The 19,860-nt window shown below is 37.1% G+C and overlaps 1 protein-coding gene and 1 pseudogene across 2 annotated transcripts; both read left to right on the top strand.

Annotated features, from left to right (window-relative positions):
* Window positions 1–1,920: 1,920 nt before the first annotated feature.
* Window positions 1,921–3,129, top strand: LOC107092215 (annotated as a pseudogene).
* A 5,738-nt stretch (window positions 3,130–8,867) lies between these two features.
* Window positions 8,868–19,394, top strand: LOC107092232 (ETS translocation variant 5-like). 2 transcript variants are annotated; one of them, XM_015386572.1, is made up of 13 exons: window positions 8,868–8,985; window positions 11,117–11,180; window positions 11,260–11,341; window positions 11,430–11,477; window positions 11,627–11,677; window positions 13,295–13,403; window positions 13,486–13,728; window positions 13,805–14,082; window positions 15,426–15,488; window positions 16,335–16,403; window positions 16,510–16,661; window positions 16,761–16,862; window positions 16,972–19,394. In XM_015386572.1, the coding sequence occupies exons 2-13, from the start codon at window positions 11,133–11,135 to the stop codon at window positions 17,203–17,205; spliced, it is 1,479 nt and encodes a 492-aa protein (XP_015242058.1). In that variant the 5' UTR covers window positions 8,868–8,985; window positions 11,117–11,132; the 3' UTR covers window positions 17,206–19,394. The 2 variants fall into 2 exon arrangements, with proteins under 2 accessions (XP_015242058.1, XP_015242057.1); XM_015386571.1 differs by having other exon boundaries at window positions 16,761–16,868.
* The last annotated feature ends 466 nt before the right edge of the window (window positions 19,395–19,860 follow it).

Here is a 19,860-nt window from a genome sequence, read left to right as displayed (position 1 = left end):
TATTTTTAGATAGTTTTTTGCTGTGTAACCCATACTTTTCATGTTGAATTATCTACTCTTAACTTAACTGGGACGAATAAAGTTCCCAGTACTTCAGATGTCATCCTTACTTCTTCTGTGACTGTATTACTTTTGGAGTAATTGCAATTGTTTTCTCTATAGGCCTATTTCTGTAGAATGGCTCAAACTCTGGGCTGCTGATTCCCATTAAATTACAACAATGTAAAGTTTAATGATTTCATGGTAGATGTGTCCCATAAAGTTTCTGTAGATGAAGTCATGATTTGCTTCTATTTGAGATATTTTAGCCTATTTTAGTAACCAGAAGAAGTCCAAAACAGCTGAAATCCATAAGGGGATAAATGCAAAATGACATCTGTTAAATGTTATAAAAGATCAAAATGTAAAATATCAGCATCATCTTATCCAAAACCATGTTAAAAAAAAAAAATTGTAGAATCAGCTGGCACATTAATGGAAGGCTCATTTGAATGACAACAGTTATGCTTGCGTAGCATTTCGTCAGTTTATATAAAGGTGGGACATCTGGGTTGCAGGTGAATGGGGGCGGGGGGGGGGGCTTTAATTTTATTTTGTGTTTTGGAAGATAAGGTAGCCTTATTATTGAGCACACAGGGAAGATGAGTAATAGATATTTTCACTTAAAACAGTGAAGACAGTTTAGCCTTTAAACACCCTCCAACTGACGATCAGTTTAACTGGCTTTAAGCTAAATTAATTTCACAGCGGCTGCTGATCCTGAGATCAGTGCCTTTATTTCAATTAAGCAACAGCTGAATTTTTAGACAAGAAAATCTACATCAAGCTGGGTGGAAACAGTTTTAGAATAATCTCAAATATATTAATTGCTTGTCTAAGATCATTCATTAGGAATGACCTTGGTTAAATTCTTCATATTTTATCGTCTAATTTGTGTCTCTACCTTCACCCGCTTATTATTGTTGTTATTATTATCATTGTGGTTGTAGATAAGGACCTTTATAATAATTTTCTTTACTGAAAATTTTTTGGGGCAGCTTTAAGACAGAAAAACAAATGAAAACAATAGCATATTTGTTTGTTTTTCATATGTGAAGAAAAGCAAATTAAATAATAAATAAAAAAAATTTGTTTCAACAATTTATTTGAAATCTTGTTTTTTAAAGTTATTGTCATATCGTGTTATTTTGATTATTAGGTATTTGATTTATTTTATCAAAAATAGTTTAATCATATGATGAGATTTGAGGTTATATCTTGAATCCTGGAAATTTCAAAATATAATATACAGTGAATTCCGTTGCAATTTATAATTTACTGTTATACAAAATGTATTTTGTTAATTTAATCAAATTGGATGTGATTTTATTGACCATGAAATATTAATGACTAAAACTGGTCATTCTCATTTTCTACCACTGGAGGGCGACAACAACCCGCAGCTTGCAACCTCGTCTTGGGGCAAATTTTACTGCCAAAGGTGCACAAGGCAACAATAAAAGTTTTATTAAATGGTATATTTTTAAAAAACAAAGCAGTTAAACATAAAAATACAATTCTTAGACATTAAAAGCTTTAACATGTGACTAAAACTTCCAACAGATAAATAAATGAGAGACTCCAACATCAGCTGCAGAATAGGAGCACCAGGAGCCATGATAGGACTGACTGTGCACTCTTAAACCATAGCCAGCTACTAGCTTTTAAACTGTCCATTCTTGAGCAGTGGTCTTAGACTCCATATTGGTTGGCAGTTTTTTCTAAAATGGCTTTATATTAAATTATATCATACAAATGAATGTTAGAGCAAGAAACCTAAAGCATAGAATTGCCTAAACCTTTAAATGAGAGATATTTTGTCTCTCGTCCAGCTTGTTTAGCTTTTTCCAGAGGTACTGGCAACTATGGTTGTGGCTATAGATGCTTCTAACCAAGAATCTTGCTTATAGCCCTTTTGTTTACAAGGACAAGAACTTCTAAGGTTGATCCTTTGAATGCAGTAGCGACTGTCCTGACATCAGGTCCCACTTCAGCCGCTGCAACTCCATTTGAGTAGAGGGTGGATCTATGAGAGACAACAGTATGTGGGCTACCCGTACATCCTCTTTAAAGGGGAGTACTCAACGTTCCAGAGCTGGAACGGCTTCATGACACATCTGTCCTGGCAGGTGTTTCTCAAGAAACAAAGCTATATGTCTTAGATTGATCTCTGCCTCAGCACACCTGAATTCAATGATTGTATTCCATCGTCAATAGCCACCAAGTACCGCAGACTTCTGTTAAACACCCATTTGTTCACGTCAGGTGTAGTAGCGGTAAAACACGCAGGACCAGGGTTACAGACACTTGCTGTACATGTTAGTGACGGTGGCATGGTTATGAATTTACCTTCATTAACAGAATTCTTAATTGCTTAATTTCTAAGCCATCCATCAGGCACAGGATCCGCATTGATGAATGTCTGGACTTCAGCGGCCAGCTGATGGAGTTGAATCAGAATCAAGTTTATTCCCAAATAGGTTTGCACTTAGAAGGAATTTGACTTGGTGTTGATGGTGCTGACAATTAGATATATACACAGAATACAGGATCTATAGTTGTATACAATCTAAAACATAAGATATACTATAGTATACAGCTACTGTATGTACCATGTGCACAGTAGGCTGTGTGTTAATGTAACGCAGGAGGTCTGGAGATGTAGCTTGTAGGTCCTGAACGGGGGAGGGAGAGAGGCAGTGCCAGTGTCACAGGGGGCTCTGGGCCTTATCGATAAGGCTGGTAGCAGATGGGAAGAAACTGTTCTCATGCCGTGAGGTTTTGGTCCTGATGGACCGTAGGCCCTGATGGAGGAGGTGAGGATGGACTTAATGATGGAGGAGTAGAACACAATCCTTGGCAGATTGAATTTATTCAGCTGAACGACAACCTGTGACCTGCAGAACCGTTGGTGCCACTATAAGGTCCACTCAGCCTACGTCCGGGATGGGATCTGGATCTATGAGAATCCAAACTACAGGGGGAGGCAGTATCTGCTGGAACAAGGTGAATACAGACGTCAATCTGAGTGGGGGGGCTCTCCATCCGGCTTTAGGCCCAATTCGACGTGCTGTAGGCTGGACTTCATAAATAACACCTCTCATTTCACTGTACTGATTCTCTTATCTTTCATTTCTAACTTTTCCTCACTGTAGTACTAATAAAGTTTAAACAAAATGTAACCGAATTAGTGTGTAGACTATCTTTCTATTTAGAGTTCAAATGTAAAGTAAATATAGTAAATTTTTCTGTTTTAAGAAAAACAATGATCAGAAAAAGAAAGATATTTGTTCAAGTGGAATCATCTGATTATTGCTTGTTCTGTTTGTCATTCAGGAAACTTTTAGTTTTTTCGTTCTGCGCTTTAAAGAATACATTGAATTTGAGATTTTTTTTTTTTTTTTTTTCCTTTAGTTGCAAAAATGCTTCTTGAAAAATGAATATGCCACCGAAAAGCTTGTTTACTTTGAGTTGATATGGTGACACATGTCTTTTTGTCACAACTGACATGACAGCATTTCTATCTCTTGAGATACCAGGGCAGCGCCTATGGCAAGGTATTTGTCGCCTCATTCTGGACAATATTTATGACAAATTTGGACTTAATTTTAAGGATGATTTATTTGGAATCACAAAGTATAAAAAAATAACTTTCTGACCATTGCTTTCTGACTTTTTTCTTATATAATCTTTTGAACCCTCATGTATCTCTTGTATCATGTATTTCTTTTTAAAAGAAATTAACAACCTATTTTTCTACATTGTCCTCCAATAACAAAAAAAACTATTAAAACATTATCTTTATTCTCCAAATTGAAAGTATTTATGTAATCCCTTTACATGTTGCTATGTGTAACTATACTTTATTACTATTACTAATTTAACTTTTATTTAATTATTTTAAATCTATTATTATTATATTTGTTCAAACCCCTGGCTATTGTTCACCAAAAATTGTACTTATCTATTTTTGTATATTATAAAGAATATTCTAGTTAAGTTTATAAAAATTTTTTCAAAAAAATATACCACGGGACCGCCATTTTGAAATAAGAGATTCCTCTATTTGAGTGACCTGAAAATACATAAGATGAAAGGTCACATCTGGTGTGTTTGGGTGCATTACAGGAGATATAGGCAAGTTTATTATCTACACATCAAAACACATCTTCCTTTTTTGAACATTAACTATTTTGAAACGCGGCTAAGTGAAAAGAGCCTAATTATTGCAGCATATTCATATCCTCAATAAACAGGAAGTTATTTAAGATTTGTTAACACTGATCAAAATGAAACATAGTTTTGACCTGAAAACTAAGAGGAGATCAAACACAACACTTTAGAACAACAGTTTCTACAAATACATATTTCCAAAAATACACTTATGGATAGAGAACAGGTTTGTTTATAATTATGGCATGTTTTAATACTCTTAAAAGAGTACTTATATTTTTTTAACAGAGGGGTCACATTTCAGCAGTTGTTTTTTTTTTTCTTAGATAATCATAAATTGTGCCATCTAGTGGCGTCAGTGCTGCATTACACATGAGAAACAAACGAGGAAAAAAGGGGTGGATAGAACAAATATTTAAAAAGTGTAATATTGTTTCCTTCATTTGGTTCTACCCTAATGCTGCTGATCAAGGTTTAGATTTACATTGAGGAAAATTATTTGAACACTGTGCTATTTTGCAAGTTCTCCCACTTAGAATCATGGAGGGGTCTAAATTGTCATCATAGGTGCATGTCTACTGTGAGAGACATAGTCTTAAAAAGAAAATAAAGATATTCCAATGTATGATTTTTTAAACTATTTGTATGATGCAGATGGAAATAATTATTTAAACACCAGAGAAAAATCAACATTCGGTACAGTAGCCTTTGACGGCATTTACAGAGGTCAAACATTTCCTGTAATTTTTTTCAGCAGGTTTGCACACACCGCAGGAGGGATTTTGGCCCACTCCTCCGCATAGATCTTCTCTAGATCAGTCAGGGTTTCTGGGCTGTCGCTGAGAGACACAGAGTTTGAGCTCCCTCCAAAGATTCTCTATTGGGTTTAGGTCTGGCTAGGCCATGCCAGAACCTTGATATGCTTTTTCCAGAGCCACTCCTTGGTTATCCTGGCTGTGTGCTTCGAATCAATGTCGTGTTGGAAGACCCAGCATCAACTAATCTTCCATGCTATAACTGAGGGAAGGAAGTTGTTCTCCAAACACTCCCAATACATGGCTTTGGTCATCCTCTCCTTAATACAGTGCAGTCACCCTGTCCCACATGCAGAAAAACACCCCCAAAGCATGATGCTACCACCCCCATGCTTCACAGTAGGGATGTTCGTGGGATGGCACTCATCATTCCACTTCCTCCAAACACGATTAGTTGAATTATGACCAAAAAGTTCTATTTTTTTTCTCATCTGACTCCTCTGGATCATCCAAATGGTCACTGGAAAGCTTAAGGCGGGCCTTGACATGTGCTGGTTTAAGCGGGGGAACTTTCCATGTCACGTATGATTTCAAACCATGACGTTTTTGTGTATTACCAACAGTAACCATGGAAACGGTGGTCCCAGCTCATTTCAGGACATTGACCAGCTCCTTTTGTGTAGTTCTGAGCCGATTTCTCACCTTTCTTAGGTTCATTGAGACCCCATGAGGATCTTGGATGGAGCCCCAGTCTGAGGGAGATTGACATTCATGTTTAGCTGATTCCATTTTCAAATAATTTTTGCTTCAACAGTGGACCTTTTTTGACCAAGCTGCTTGGCAATTTCTTCTTTCCAGCCTTGTGGAAGTGTAAACTTTTGTCTCTAGTGTCCTTGGACAGCTCTTTGGTCTTGGCCATGTTAGTAGTTGGATTATTACTGATTGTTTGGGGTGGACAGGTGTCTTTATGCAGCTAACGACCTCAAACAGGTGTATCTAATTTAGGATAATAAATGGAGAGGAGGTGGTCATTTTGAAGGCTGACTAACAGGTCTTTGAGGGTCAGAATTCTAGCTGATAGACAGGTGTTCCAATGCTTATTTCCAGCTGCATCATACAAATAAACAGTTACAAAATTAATATATTGGGATTTCTGGATTTATTGTTTTAAATTATGCCTCTCACAGTGGACATGCACCTACAATTACAATATCAGACCCCTCCATGATTTCAATGTTGGAGAGCTTGCAGAATAGCTTAAAGGTGTTGCTAATTTTATCTTCAATTATCACAGGTGCTCTTGCAATTTATCAGGTGATATTTTATACATCACATTAAAAAAGCAAAAAGGGGAGTGGCTAAAAATGTGCAAGGTAAAGGATGATTTCAAAACATTTTCAATTTCATATTTTAACAATACAACAAAATGATTGTTACATTGTACATGGCCATTTCCTAATAAATTATGATATTTTAGATCATTATCAGCCATTATTATTAACCCTGTTTTTTTATTAATTTAATGTGCAGTCTTTAAAAAAGGGTTTGGGTTTTTAAGTAAAATATATATATATTTATGTTGGAAAATTGAGTTAAACCAACCAAATCTTTTTTTTTTTCTTTTCTTGAATTTTTCCTTTACTTAGTATAAACACATAAAGACTGTGTTATATGACCAATAGTTTAAAAAACAAAAAGTTATACATGCATTTTAATCTGCAGATATGTTTGATTATCAGCTGAAAGATTACAGTGCACAATTTCCTGTTACAGGATATGTTATTTTATATCAAGTTTTTCAATCTGCCAGAACGGAAGAATGAAACCGAGCCATGCTGCCTGGTGCAGAGGAGTATACGTGCATCAGCGAAGTAAACAGGAGACACTGCAAATCAGTAACAGAGCTGCTGAGCTCAGCTGCTGTCTGAACTGGGACTTTTATCGCATGCACAGATCCGTTTCTGGCATCTCCCGACGCTGATCGGGCATTTTTTTACTGAGGAGTGCAAACAATCAGTGCTGCTATTCCAAATAAAAAAGGGGGGAGAAAGTCCACCTGGACAAACAATGTAGAGTGAAATCATAGAGTTGCAAACTCTTTAACTTCCAATAAGATTCTGCTAAAATGCCAATGTGGATCTGTTCCTCATTAAGCCATTTGATTGCAAGAAAATGTTTAGAAGATGGAGAAAAAAATGCTTCCAAGTATATAATAGTTGAACAATCCTTGATTAACTCCTTACAAAAAGGTTAAAGATACAAAAATGGCTTCTCTCTTGCTGGTACCAGCTGGTTCTCCCCTCTAAGTTTTAATTGCAGCAGGATCTTATGATTTTCATCACATAAGCCCACAAAGGAACAGTGGTTTCTGCTCCATCATGAGTGCAGCTGACCTTTAATCTCCTTATGTGCATATCTGGATTAAAGTCTCCCCAACTACGGTGCTTTTATTCTCTCTATTGTTCAGAGCCATCAGTCATGGAGTTGGTGCTTTGTCAGATTTTTTTTTTCTCCAATTATCACGTGAAACCTTTTGGTGATTTTCCTGCAGCTTATGTAAAATGAGGTGGAAAAGGATCAAGGTAGAGGTAAAAGGGAGAAAGCGGTGTGAAACTCACATGACATAAAACCCTTTCTGAAATGAACTCTTAATTTAACCTTTTTTGTGCTTTTTTTGATGATCTCGTGGCTGATATAAATACAGCACTTACTACAATCCCAACTGGGACCTTCACAGAAACTACTGAGCTGATATACAGTGATTCTTGAGTTGCTTGGCCAAGATAAAGTCAAGAATGCCCAAGAGAACAATATCCACCATGGCTGAGAACTCACAGTAGCAGATTCCCTCACTATCTGTCGTCTTTTGCCGACCCACGTTTTTGTCCAAGAGCATATATACTGGACCATTTAAGATATCTCAAAAATCCAAAATGTATCAGAAAGCAGAGAATAGGACATGCAGTCTTGCTGTTCTAATTACGGTAGCATTTATGACTTCAGCAGCGAATCGACCATCCAATCACAGACCTGATTCGGGTGTTTGTAAAGTGAGCTTCTCAGGAGTGACAGTGTTGACAGCCAATAACACACGAAAAGATGGAAGGACAATCAGGAGCTTGTGCACTGGAAAAACAATCTAGAAGTGAGTTAAATTTTCCTAAATTAAATGTATTTACCCTTAATTTGAGTAGGTAAATCAGATAGTTTGCCAATGGAATGAATATTTTTATTCTTAAAATAAGATAATTAGATAATATGCACTTGAAATAGGACAATTCAATTGTGTTTTCTGTTCCATTGGTAAAATTACAACAATAATAACTGGACAATTGAACTTTATTTCTTCTATCTTGCACTGTGCGGTGGCCAAGTAGCAGTGTGGGGCTAAGAGTCTTGCCCAGGGACCCAGAGTGGAAGCTGTGGGGATTGAACCGGCAACTTGCAACCTTTTCAAAGCACAAGCTCACAGCTCTAACCTCTAGACCAACACTCCTTGCCATAGTCATTCAATGCATTAGCCATTAAGAATTTTTTGTTATATATTTGATACTTTAAATCAATATTTATTTTAAGTAAATATATTTACGTTCACTAATTGAATTTAATTGAATTGTCAAATTGTTGTTGAAATATATAGATCTATAAATCTTGTCATAAAATATACATAGCAGGATTAAATATGTTAGTTTAAACTTAATTTTAACCCTCCATTAAACAGACTAGTGGCTCTGGCCCTTTAAGAAAGCTGTGAATTCATGAATGAAACGCAGCCATTCATAAAAAGCAGAAGGAACAGACGTCAGCACTGTGTTAAATCTGATTGGCTGAATTCTTGTCTGACACCTTTCTGAGCCAATGGGAGGTATGTACTGCGCTTCGATTATCTGAGAGTTCTTCATTGAGAAAAATCCACAGCCGAGTGTTTATTCGAGGAGCTGCAGGCGATGTACGGGGGGGGCGAAATCGCAACCACTTGTATTTAAGTCACTCTTCCAAAACGAACTTCACTAAACAGGTATGTTTTGCATTTTAATACCGAAGTTTTTTTTTTTTTTGTTTTTAAAAAAAAACTGTTTCTGTTTTTGCCGTGATTAGTCTATCTGGGCGAACCGCAGCGTCGCGGTTTGTTGCTGGCTGTGAAGGGAGCAGATACGGGGTTAAAGAGGCGAACGCCATTTTCTAACAATCAAAGGCAACATGCGTCCATTTCCCCGCATCTACCGGCCAGGCGGGCCACCGTTTCCGTTTGCTTTTGTTTACATTTTTGCTCTTTTAGCTTTGTGACTAATTCAGTGTGGTACATTTCTAAATGGTGAGCTGCCCCCCTCCTTCTTCACCTCCTCCTCCTCCTGCTGAGGATCAAGTTTCACTTCATTGAGAAAAACAAGGAGGTCCCATAGCGGTCAGCGCTTTCTCTGCTTCCTACGCCAAACTCCATTCAAAATTCTGCTAATTTTACGTTCGGCTCTGTTACATACGTCTACCTCGACTCTTTTCATTTTTTTCACAAAAAGTTCACAATATTGTAATAAACTGCAACAAAATTTTCTGTTTCATAGAATTAATTCTTAAAAAAAGCTAATGCACAGTTCAATTTCAATGTGTTTTGGGGGGGATTTTAGGTCATAGATCCAGTAAAAGATGGGGATAGTTTTATTTTTTTTTTCTTCTTTTTTTTTTTTTAGATGGAAGCATATTATAAATACAAATAAAAATAAAACTATGGTCTTTAGTTTCCTTATTAAAACAACTGTGTTATGAATGTATATCTGCTGTATCATGAAGACCCAGACAGGGCTATGAATATAAAGCAAGAAGAAGGGCTGAGAAGCACCCAAAGGGCCCTTTTGTGGCTCTGTAGATAGGAATTACAGTTGTGAACTCCATAAATCCTGCTTTTGTAGAAGAATCAAGAGGAAAGCCACAAGAAGTCGTATTTCCAACCACATCAAAGGTCGCTTAGAGTACACAGTAAACATATGGAGTAGGACTCCTAAAACTGTTCATTCTGGAGCAAGAAATTATGTTCATTTCAAAAATGCTTTATTACTACAGAGGAATTAAATGCTACAGTAACTCATAGGTTGTTTTTTTTTTCATCGATTTGTTGTAGGTTTTGATAGCTGTAAGTTTATCTGTAGTGGTCTGTCTTCCACCGCATCTGGAGAGGCCTCTTAATAAAGACACTTTGTTGTTTAGAAATCTTCTGAAGAGGATGATCACCGTTTTCCATAATCCTCTTCACCTAATTGAGAATAATCTAATCAGATTTGGGTTTATTGGGCTATTGAGAAAAGGAACTTCGAGGAAAAAAATTGTATCTAATTCAATTCATTTATTTATATAGCGCCAATTCATAACACATGTCATCTCAAGGCACTTTACAGGTTACTAGATCATACAGTCATATTGATTCAAAGTTTTCTATCTAAGGAAAGCCAGTTGATTGCATCGACTCATTGACTCGGATGCAATCCCTCACATTAAGCATGCTTGTAGCGACAGTGGAGAGGAAAAACTCAGTTTTAACAGGAAGAAATCTCCTGCAGAACCAGGCACAGTGTGAGCGGCCATCTGCCGAGTCACTATTATGAATGATGGAAATGGTCAAAAATAAGAAGTATTGATCTAAATTGAATGGCGCAGTCCAAGCCTACACCTAAATCCTTAATAAAAGGAAATTAGACCCTATTATTTTTTAAATTAACAATTTAGTCAGATATATTGCAATATATTTGTGCGGAACTGCTTCTGGTTGATCGTAAAGCTGTATGTTAAAAAAAAAGAATGGGGGGAAAATGCTAATTTCAATAGAAATGCTCATGGGTACTTGTTGATGGCATTACAATTATTTCTAAGAGCATTAAAAACACATTAGAAAGCATTAAATTAGACTGACTCATTCATGTATAAACCCTTTAATCAACCCTCTCCCGCCTCTACATATCAATCTTCCTAAATGCTTATAACTCACCTCACTCACAGTTTTCCTTTCCAGTGGAGCTTTTAGATGCACTGATAAGCCTACTAGTCCTTGAAGTTAGAAAAACAAAAAACAATTGAGTCCCTTTAAGGTGATGGTTGTTATACCAAGTGATGCATTTAAGCGTCTACCTAATATATCCCTCTTATGCCGTCCTCCACAGTGAAGACCACCGAAACATGGATGGCTTTTATGACCAGCAGGTCCCTTTTATGGTGCCTGAGAGTGTGAGTTTTTAAATTGCCAGTTTTTATTTGACAGATTTATTGGGTTTGCCCATTTTAATCTGAGTGGTTTCTGTTGTAGAAATGCCACACAGTTGAGGAGAGGAGTCTCACTGACAGGCGGAGGAGGTTCTTGGACAGAGAGTTGGCTCAGGACACAGAAGGTAAGTCACCTTGTTTTCTTCTCTCTGCGCTTGACATTTCTAAATGTAGCATCCTCATCTATAAATACGATCCATGCGTGTCTTTTAGAGCTATTTCAGGATCTGAGCCAGCTCCAGGAAATATGGATTGCAGAAGGTAAGAAAATAAAAGAAACAAAGCTAACATTGCTAAAATAGAATCAACAAAGACTAGAAATAAAGCTAAAAATGACTGCATAAATAGTTTCTTCTTTCCTCTCAGCATCTTGCTGCTCTTTAATCATCCTCTCTTCTTCTGTCTGACAGCTCAGGCTCCTGATGACGAGCAGTTTGTCCCAGATTTCCAGTCCAATAACTGTGAGTAACCACCTCTCCTCTCAAAAAATCCTAGATGTCACCCTCGGTTATACAATAAATGGTGGCGATTTATCATGCAAACATGCATTCAGGTTGAGAGCCCTATATGCAAATTGTGTTTCCTTGCATAACAGAGATCTATTCTTGAACACAAACCATTAAAACTGAATAATCAAGTCATTTAGTTTCCTGCCGTTGCTGCAGATATATATTTAGTCTTATCCTGTTGCTGCAAATTGCAGATGATGTGTGAGTGGCTGAAAATAGTTTGAGCCAAATAGTCCTGCCCACTCAGTGGAGGAAAATAAACGTTTCTCTAGATAAAGAGCTTATTATGATTTCACTCTTTATTTTGGAGAGAGAAAGAGTCGATGGACTGTTTTTTATTATAAGTTCTTAAAATAATTAATAGAGGTTTATTGGAAGATGTGGGAAAGTATGAATCTAATTTGAAAATAATGTAAAAAGTAATTGATCTAGAAATGACAGGTTTAGCTTTATAAATACACCAAAATATTACAAAAAAACACAAAGTAGGCCTTTATAATCTTATAATCTTTATAATTTTTAAAATATATTATGACTTTATGCTAATGAAGTGCGCAATTGTTTTTTTTTTTTTTTTATTTAAACATGAAGTAAAACACTAATAGAATATCTGTACCAGAGTATCTGTATCATCATTATTATTGTTACATACAGTATATTTTATGACCTAGATCTGGTTTCTGGATCCTTTGAAATCCTAAAAGCTATTTTTCCAGCCAAATAGAAATTATTTAGATTAAATTTGACCTTTGATTCTGATAAATATCTGCTATAAAAACTATGTTTTTCGTATATTTTATTTTGAAATGAGGAAAAGCATAACCTGCATGGATTTTCTTCAATAGGATGTTGATATTTGTTGAAAATTAGGTCAAATATTAAAATGTCCAAAATAATCACAAAATAGCAGATCTAAATGTAATTTCTACATTTGTGTGATCATTTTTTAAAATCTTTTTGCTGCTGTAAACACCAGAATGTCCTTATTGTGAGACAATAAAGTGTTTTCTATTCTATTTTGTTGGGAAAGTTCACTTCAGAAATTCTTAAAAAAAGAAATGCTATAACTTCCAAGATCGATGTTATTACGCCGTATTTAAAACCTTTAGTTGGTTCATTTTATCAGCCATTAGGAGCCGTAACAGAGGATCCAAAGAGCCCCAGGTTGCAGACATGTGCCCTAGATGAACCCAGTTGACCCTTCTGACTCCATCATAGCATGCGGTTATGTTTACATTAATGATAGAAGTCACGAGGAAAGGAAAGGAGGGGGTCATAAAAAACATCCAGAGCTCGTGTCTCCACCTTTGGAAAATATAGCCGCTGATAAGATATGAATGAATAGGGAAAAAAAAACATTAGATGCATTTGACGCAATGAGGGCAACAGAACGGCTCGAAGCCATAAAGCCGACGTGGAAACATCCGCTGCCTGTTGGCGCCACTCTGATTTCAATCTGAAGGCTCCTTCGAGGAAAGCTGAATCGCACCATGTGATCCCAAGAGGATCGATTGCTGTAGAATATAGTAGATAGAAAGTCTAAGCTTTGTTTCTGTAATGTCTTTGCAGCGACGCTTCACAGCCCACATGTCAGCAAAGTGAAGCGAGAGCCCAGTCCGTCCAAAGATCTGTCCCCCTGCGGGACCCCCCAGGCTGATATGTGCCTTTACAGTTACAGGTATCATATTAGTGTTTAACATCAACCAACATGATGCTGGGTTTCTTTGCTTCACCTCACCTTTATGTTGTCCCCCTCTCAGTGCCTGTGAAAACAAACCAGGTCCGGCTAACGCACCTGTAACGCAGCGTAGCTCCATCCACTCCGCTGGACCCCCACCCATACGGAGGCAGCTTCAGCCATCCCCGCCTCATATGACCGGCCAAACTCCAGCCTCCAGCCCCTTCCACCGCCAAAATCTCCCCCAGTCCAACCCAAACCAGCAGTTCGCTCTGCCCTGTAACCCCGTCGGCTGCTCAGGGGCGTCTTTCAATCCAGAGCAAAGGTAACCTGATTATTACCTGAATATTTGTGGTTTTAAGTTCTCAGAGGCGCCTCAAACGTTTTTTCCACCCTTTCAGGTTCCACCGGCAAATGTCAGATCCCTGTTTGCCCTTCCTGGCTCCAGAGAAAACTGCAAACACGCCGTACCACCCTTCAGGTTGCGACGGCCGGCCGATGTACCAGCGTCACCTGTCGGAGCCCCTCACCCCGCTCCCTCCTCATGGTTTCAAACAGGAGCTGGTGGATCCACGATATCCAGATGCCGGGCCGGCGGGTTCTAGCCTGGCCCCACCCCAAACCACCTTCAACCACGTCAAAATCAAACAGGAGCCGAGAGACTTCGGCTTTGAACCCGGTACTGTTCAGATGTTAATCTTGTGATTTCACATTAACAGTTTGTGTGTCATTTTTAAATTCTTTGGCATCATCAGGCCTTAAAAAGGCCAGTTCAACTTTTTAAACTACTGTTTTCCTCTGATTTTAAAATTCTACTCCTATTTATTTAGCAGCTTTTGGCACTTTTTATTTTTTTTAATGGACCGATACAGGGTTCTTCTAAGACTGATTCTGATAACGATAATTTTTGTCTGTCTATCCGTTTCTTCCTCCATTTACATGATAAAAATTTTATGTTGAACCTAAATAAATCCAACAAAACAACAATGATTTCAAATGGAAAGAAAGCAAGTACATACACTTTATGTGATCTTAAAGGTATAGTGGATGATTTTCGCAATTTTTTTAAAAGACCTGCCCTCCCCACTTAAAAAAAAATGTACATGCACAACCCTGTACCTGCTCCAGAGAAGGAACACCTATTAAAGGCGCGGGAGAGCATGCAGAGCCCATTTCTCCTCATATGCACGCTCTGTTTAAAAGGTGCTGGTCAAGTAACTCCTCCTCCACTGGGCGTTACCTGCTCCATCTTTATTACGGTAGTCGCTGCTGTCGGGTGGCGACAGCAGGCGGATGTAACAGCAAATCCCATAATGATTTGCGAGGAAAGCTCACTGCGCAAAGCATTCTGGGATATATCTGCCTCTTCTGAGGCCTTTCTTTTCTTCTCATACACTTCGTAGACACTTTTTCTCTTAGCTATTTTCAAAGAACAGCGGTGAGAAAGGTGAGCTTCGATGATGTCTGAAACCTTTAACTCACCACATATATATGTCTGAAAGTGCGCGTGCGCAGAAAAAGATAGCTAACGGGTCGAGTACGTAAGACAGCCCAACTCAACTCAACTCAACTCAAAATTTATTTATAAAGCACATTTAAAACAACCGGGGTTGACCAAAGTGCTATACAGGAATCACAGTTAAGGAACATAAGATAAAAGCTAAGGCTAAAATACATTAAAAAAAATTTATGTAAACTTATGATCAGAATAATTGACAATTAGGAGGACCACTTATTTAGACGATCCACCCGGAAAAAGAACATCCTCCACTATATCTTTAAGCAATTTTTGCTGAATGCACTAATTAATAGGTGAACACACGCATGCCCAGGTTGATGCCGATAAAAGAAACAAAAAATGCTTCAATTATACAGCCCTTGAGGGCTGTATGATTGGCTATGAAGGGCCAGATTTGGCACTTGTGCTCTAAATAACCCTTCCTAAAGGCTTTATGGAAGCTCTAAAGAAAACTGATGAGTCATCTTTTGTGTTTTTTTTTTTTTCTTTTCTTTTTTTTTCAGAAGTTCAAACCTGCCAGTCATCTTTTGGAAAGTCTCCAGTTTCGTTTCAGAAAAGCGGCGCCGGTGAGTCATTTACCTGGTCCAAACCATGGAGAAAAAAAAGTAGCAAAATATTTGAAAAATGTTCAAAACCAGGAAAAGATGAGAAATGGCTGCAACTTTCGTCTCCAATTTTTTATGAATTTGCTTAAATTATTGACACACTTAAGTAATTTTGTTGAATTTTCAAAACTTCTTATTAGAGCTTGTGATTCTGTATACTGTTTTTTTTTTTTCAATCAATTAAAAACCTTAAAATAATTCTTACGCTTCATTATGAATAATACACGTTTGTTTAATATATCTTCTAATATCTTCGCATTCAATTTTTAGTGTGTCTTTACATACATATAGATCACTTATTTTGCTGCTGGATACAGAAATGCCACAAATAAATAAACCAATAGTTTCCAAAACATTATAAATGATTAATAAATACCAAAATGCTTAGTTTGTGAAATGATATTAATCAATTTAGTTGTCCTTGGCTAATATACATTGCATGTATGTTGTATGCTTTTTTTGTGTGTCAATGTAGATTATTTATTAGATGAATATGTCTTTATTGCATGTAAGGTTTTACACATGTGTAAAGTTATTTATTTAAGAAATTGGAGCATTTTAGTGGCATCATAGCTCTAATTTGTCCAGTGGTGCCACCAGGGGTGGCCATTGGCCATCCCACTCGCCAGTGTAAATTGTAATAGCATTAATTTAGCATTTCATCCCATTATGCCCAGCCAATGATGTAACATTAAAAATCACACAATAAACCAAGAGATGAGTGGGTGTTTATTTAATTCATTATGATTTCTACAGGCAGGTTTAACACAATAATAGATTCAAACCCTGGAATCGTTTATTTTGCAGGATTTGGTTCTGACAGAGAGCCTGTTAGGTACTATGACGACACCTGCGTTGTCCCAGAAAGACTGGAAGGTATGTCGACTATACAGAGTTAAAAAATATCTTTTTTTCTTTTGATAATCAGTTGAGCTTGATTGTTCTGAGATGAGTACAGTCAGCATTTTCTTTTTGAACCCAGCTAAAGTGAAGCAGGAGGGTTTGCCGTACCAACGGCGCGGTTCCCTGCAGCTCTGGCAGTTTCTGCTAACGCTGCTCGACAATCCGGCAAATGCACACCTGATTGTGTGGACGGGGCGCAACATGGAGTTTAAACTGATCGATCCGGAAGAGGTGAAGCTTTTAGATTGATTTTGAACAATTTATCAGAATAAAGTTTAGATTCTAACTGGACTTTATGCATTAATTTTTTATTTTTATTTTTTAATCCAGGTGGCTCGCCTTTGGGGCATCCAGAAAAACCGACCAGCCATGAACTACGACAAACTGAGCCGCTCACTGCGGTACTACTACGAAAAGGGCATCATGCAGAAGGTAAAGGCGAGTCACATTTCCTTTCTTCCTTTTTCACAGCTTCATATGATTCTTTCTCTTTTCTTTAAAGATTTTTGTTTGTTTGTTTAAATACTTCTTTCTCATGCAGGTTGCCGGGGAAAGGTACGTCTACAAATTTGTGTGCAACCCCGACGCACTGTTCTCCATGGCCTTCTTGGAAAACCAGAGGCCCAGTCTGAAAGCCGACCTTGACGCCATCCTGCCCCCTAGCGAAGAGGACGGCTTCCCCCTCCCGAGCTACGAGGAGGAAGGGCCTTACTTGGTGGACGGAGGGGAGCAGTGCGTCCAGGGGCTGGGTTTCCCCGACAGCTACCCGTACTAGTCAGCAGCTCAAAGAAAGAAAAAAAAAAACGGCAAAACCTTAACGACACAGCTACATTTCAGATAAGAGATTTAATTCTGATTTGTATTCTAACAAGAGATTTTGTTCTTTATTAAAATTTCAATGCAACGACGACGCTGAAAATCTGTTAGTCTCTAAGACTGTTAAACTCACTCCCACGAAGAAAAACGCAACTACTTCCCAAACTTAAGTTCTCATTCAAATGGTTGTCTGGATACATTCCAAGGTTTAAACTGGGATTAAAAAAAAGGCTGCATTTTCAGAGAAGGAAGGCTGCAAGTTTTTTTTTGTTTTCTTTCTTTTTAACAACTCAGTGTAGCTTCATGACGGTTTAAATTAAGCAAGAAATAAGAGGTTTAATAGGAGGAGTTGACAAGAGAAGGATCAACCTTTCAACTATTTTAATTCTGCATCAAAGAAATGCAAATATTTAAGTGGCAAATTCACTCATTCATACTCTTTGTTTTTTTCTTTCCAAATTACTATTTGTTTTCTTTTTTTTTAATTCCTACGATTTAAGTATTACATTAAGTTCAGAAATCACAACTTTTTTAAAAGTATTCATGACCAGTATTTGCTATTTCAGTTCAGGCTGAGTTGTGTATATGCTTGTCTCAGATCTGGTTTAGTCCCAACACATAATGCCACACATTTGATTCCCCATCAAGGAATTCTTGTAGTTTATTTACAATGTTTTTTACTTTAATTATACAGTGCCGCTGTAGGTACCAGATCTGCTCGCCCGTGACATTGCAATATATGATTTGCTGAACGTTGCCACATAATGTAAAACGTCGTGGTTGCCCAGACAACGCGCAGCATCTGTGTGCAACATCTGTAGCGTTAGCGTGTCTAATGAGCGATGAAGTTTTACCTGATGGATAGTGAAACTGAAAAAAAATTATTATGTTGAACAAAGTAACTGTTAAAAGTATAAAGGGGAAGAGCTGGGTAGCTCTGTGGCTAGCTCTGGACAATAGCTAACAGGTTAGCCTGTTTTAGCTTAGTCAGTTAGCCATATTAAGCTCCATTACTTTTAACTTCATGTCAACAACCACCATTTGTCTTTTACAAGTAGAACTTTTTTGTGTCTAAAATCTCCACGAAAATCCTTTTTAAGATGTTCGATTTCTCCTCCCCTGCCCTCAGACCTTAATAAAAAGATGAAAGATAAGCTGAGACTTATTGTGTCACCTTGTTAAATAGATCCTTTAAGTCTGGCAATGGCTGTTTTTTTTTTTTTTTTGTTTTTTTACTTTAGGCTACTTTAGATCCCTAATGACATGTAAAATAATAAAAAAAATATGGGTAATAATATGTTGAGACTCTAGAAGAGATCTGATTCTTAAGAAATGGGTGCAATACAATCCAAATGGAGTTGCCGTATAATGATGTCATAATAAGGGGCAGGGCCCCGAGCAGATCTGGTACCTACATCGCCCCTTGGATCATACGCCACATTTCTTATACCCAGAACTGCCACTGCCAAGTTTCCTTTTTTGAAAAGAAACAAAACATGCATAATAGTAATCTAATTCAAAGCTAATATTTGTAGCTATATATATATATATTCTTGTCGGACTTTGAAGTTTTGAGCCGTCTCTAATTTCTGCTGCACTTAAACACAGATATGCATTTTTGTTGTGGCATCGACTCTTTACGACCGTTTCAGATGTCTTTTTCTGTTTTAGTGTTTTATATTGTGGTAATTTTTGTAGCATGGCCATCGCTTTGGTTCTCACGTTTGTAAACTCTGGGACCTTTTTATCGCAGCCAAAAACAAAAATCTTAAAGCCATGGCACTCCTTTTACTAATTTAGTAAGCTTTTTATTCCTTAGGTAATACCCAGTCTGCTCGAAAGGGACACACTTGTATTTTTTGGGAACTTATAATCCTGAGACGTCTATATTGAAAATATCTTTTTTTGTGTATTTTTTTTTTTTTCTTAACTGGGTTTCAAAGCTAATATTTTTAGCATTATATGGACTTGTATGTATTTCATATAACGATTTATGACAAAAGTATTGCTTCTATTTTTTATTTCTTTGGATTCTGTATGACTGCCACTCTTGTGCTTATAAAAAAGCATGTTCTTTCTTCTAAACAGATCGTGTACCGAGATAGTTTTCTGCATTTTTGTATAATTTGTTTGCTTCGATGTGTAGAGGAAAAAAAAAAGTTATAATTATATATGGATATATTTTTGCAAAAGGCTGTGTTTGCTTGCAAATATGTTGCATCAGCTCTACAAGGATGAAGAAAAATCTGAATCCTGCAGGCAGAAGATGTTCGTAATGATATATTTTACTAAGATCCTGACGCTGGTGTGACTTCTACCCACAGATACTGTATGTGTGCCTTCTGTTGATCTTTACTGATAAAATAAACTATTTTACTCTTTTATATTGCCTGAGTGTGGATTAAAAAAATAAGAAGGTGAGCTCACTGAAGTGGGAAATATGCTGAATGCAATGCTTCTGGATCAATAGAATGACTAAAGTTTTATTTTTGCTGAAAATATAACAAAATAATTGAAAGTTTTGATAACTTCATTACAATTATTTAAGCTGAACAGTTTGTGGTAAAAGCTTCTGACTTTATTTGCCATTTTTTATAGAAATATTGAATTAATA

This window comes from Cyprinodon variegatus, unplaced genomic scaffold (genome assembly GCF_000732505.1).
Source record: "Cyprinodon variegatus isolate N-32 unplaced genomic scaffold, C_variegatus-1.0 Scaffold371, whole genome shotgun sequence".
NCBI lineage: Eukaryota > Metazoa > Chordata > Actinopteri > Cyprinodontiformes > Cyprinodontidae > Cyprinodon > Cyprinodon variegatus.
The sequence above is the reverse complement of the archived record's forward strand: the minus strand, read 5'-3'. Positions and strand labels throughout refer to the sequence as shown.

Bases quoted from the DNA above. Each gene is read 5' to 3' on its own strand.
- LOC107092232 (XM_015386571.1), top strand. From the start codon at position 11,133: ATGGATGGCTTTTATGACCAGCAGGTCCCTTTTATGGTGCCTGAGAGT. The intron at 11,678-13,294 runs GTGAGTAACCAC...ATGTCTTTGCAG, and splicing joins AGATTTCCAGTCCAATAACT to CGACGCTTCACAGCCCACAT. The intron at 13,729-13,804 runs GTAACCTGATTA...CCACCCTTTCAG, and splicing joins TCTTTCAATCCAGAGCAAAG to GTTCCACCGGCAAATGTCAG.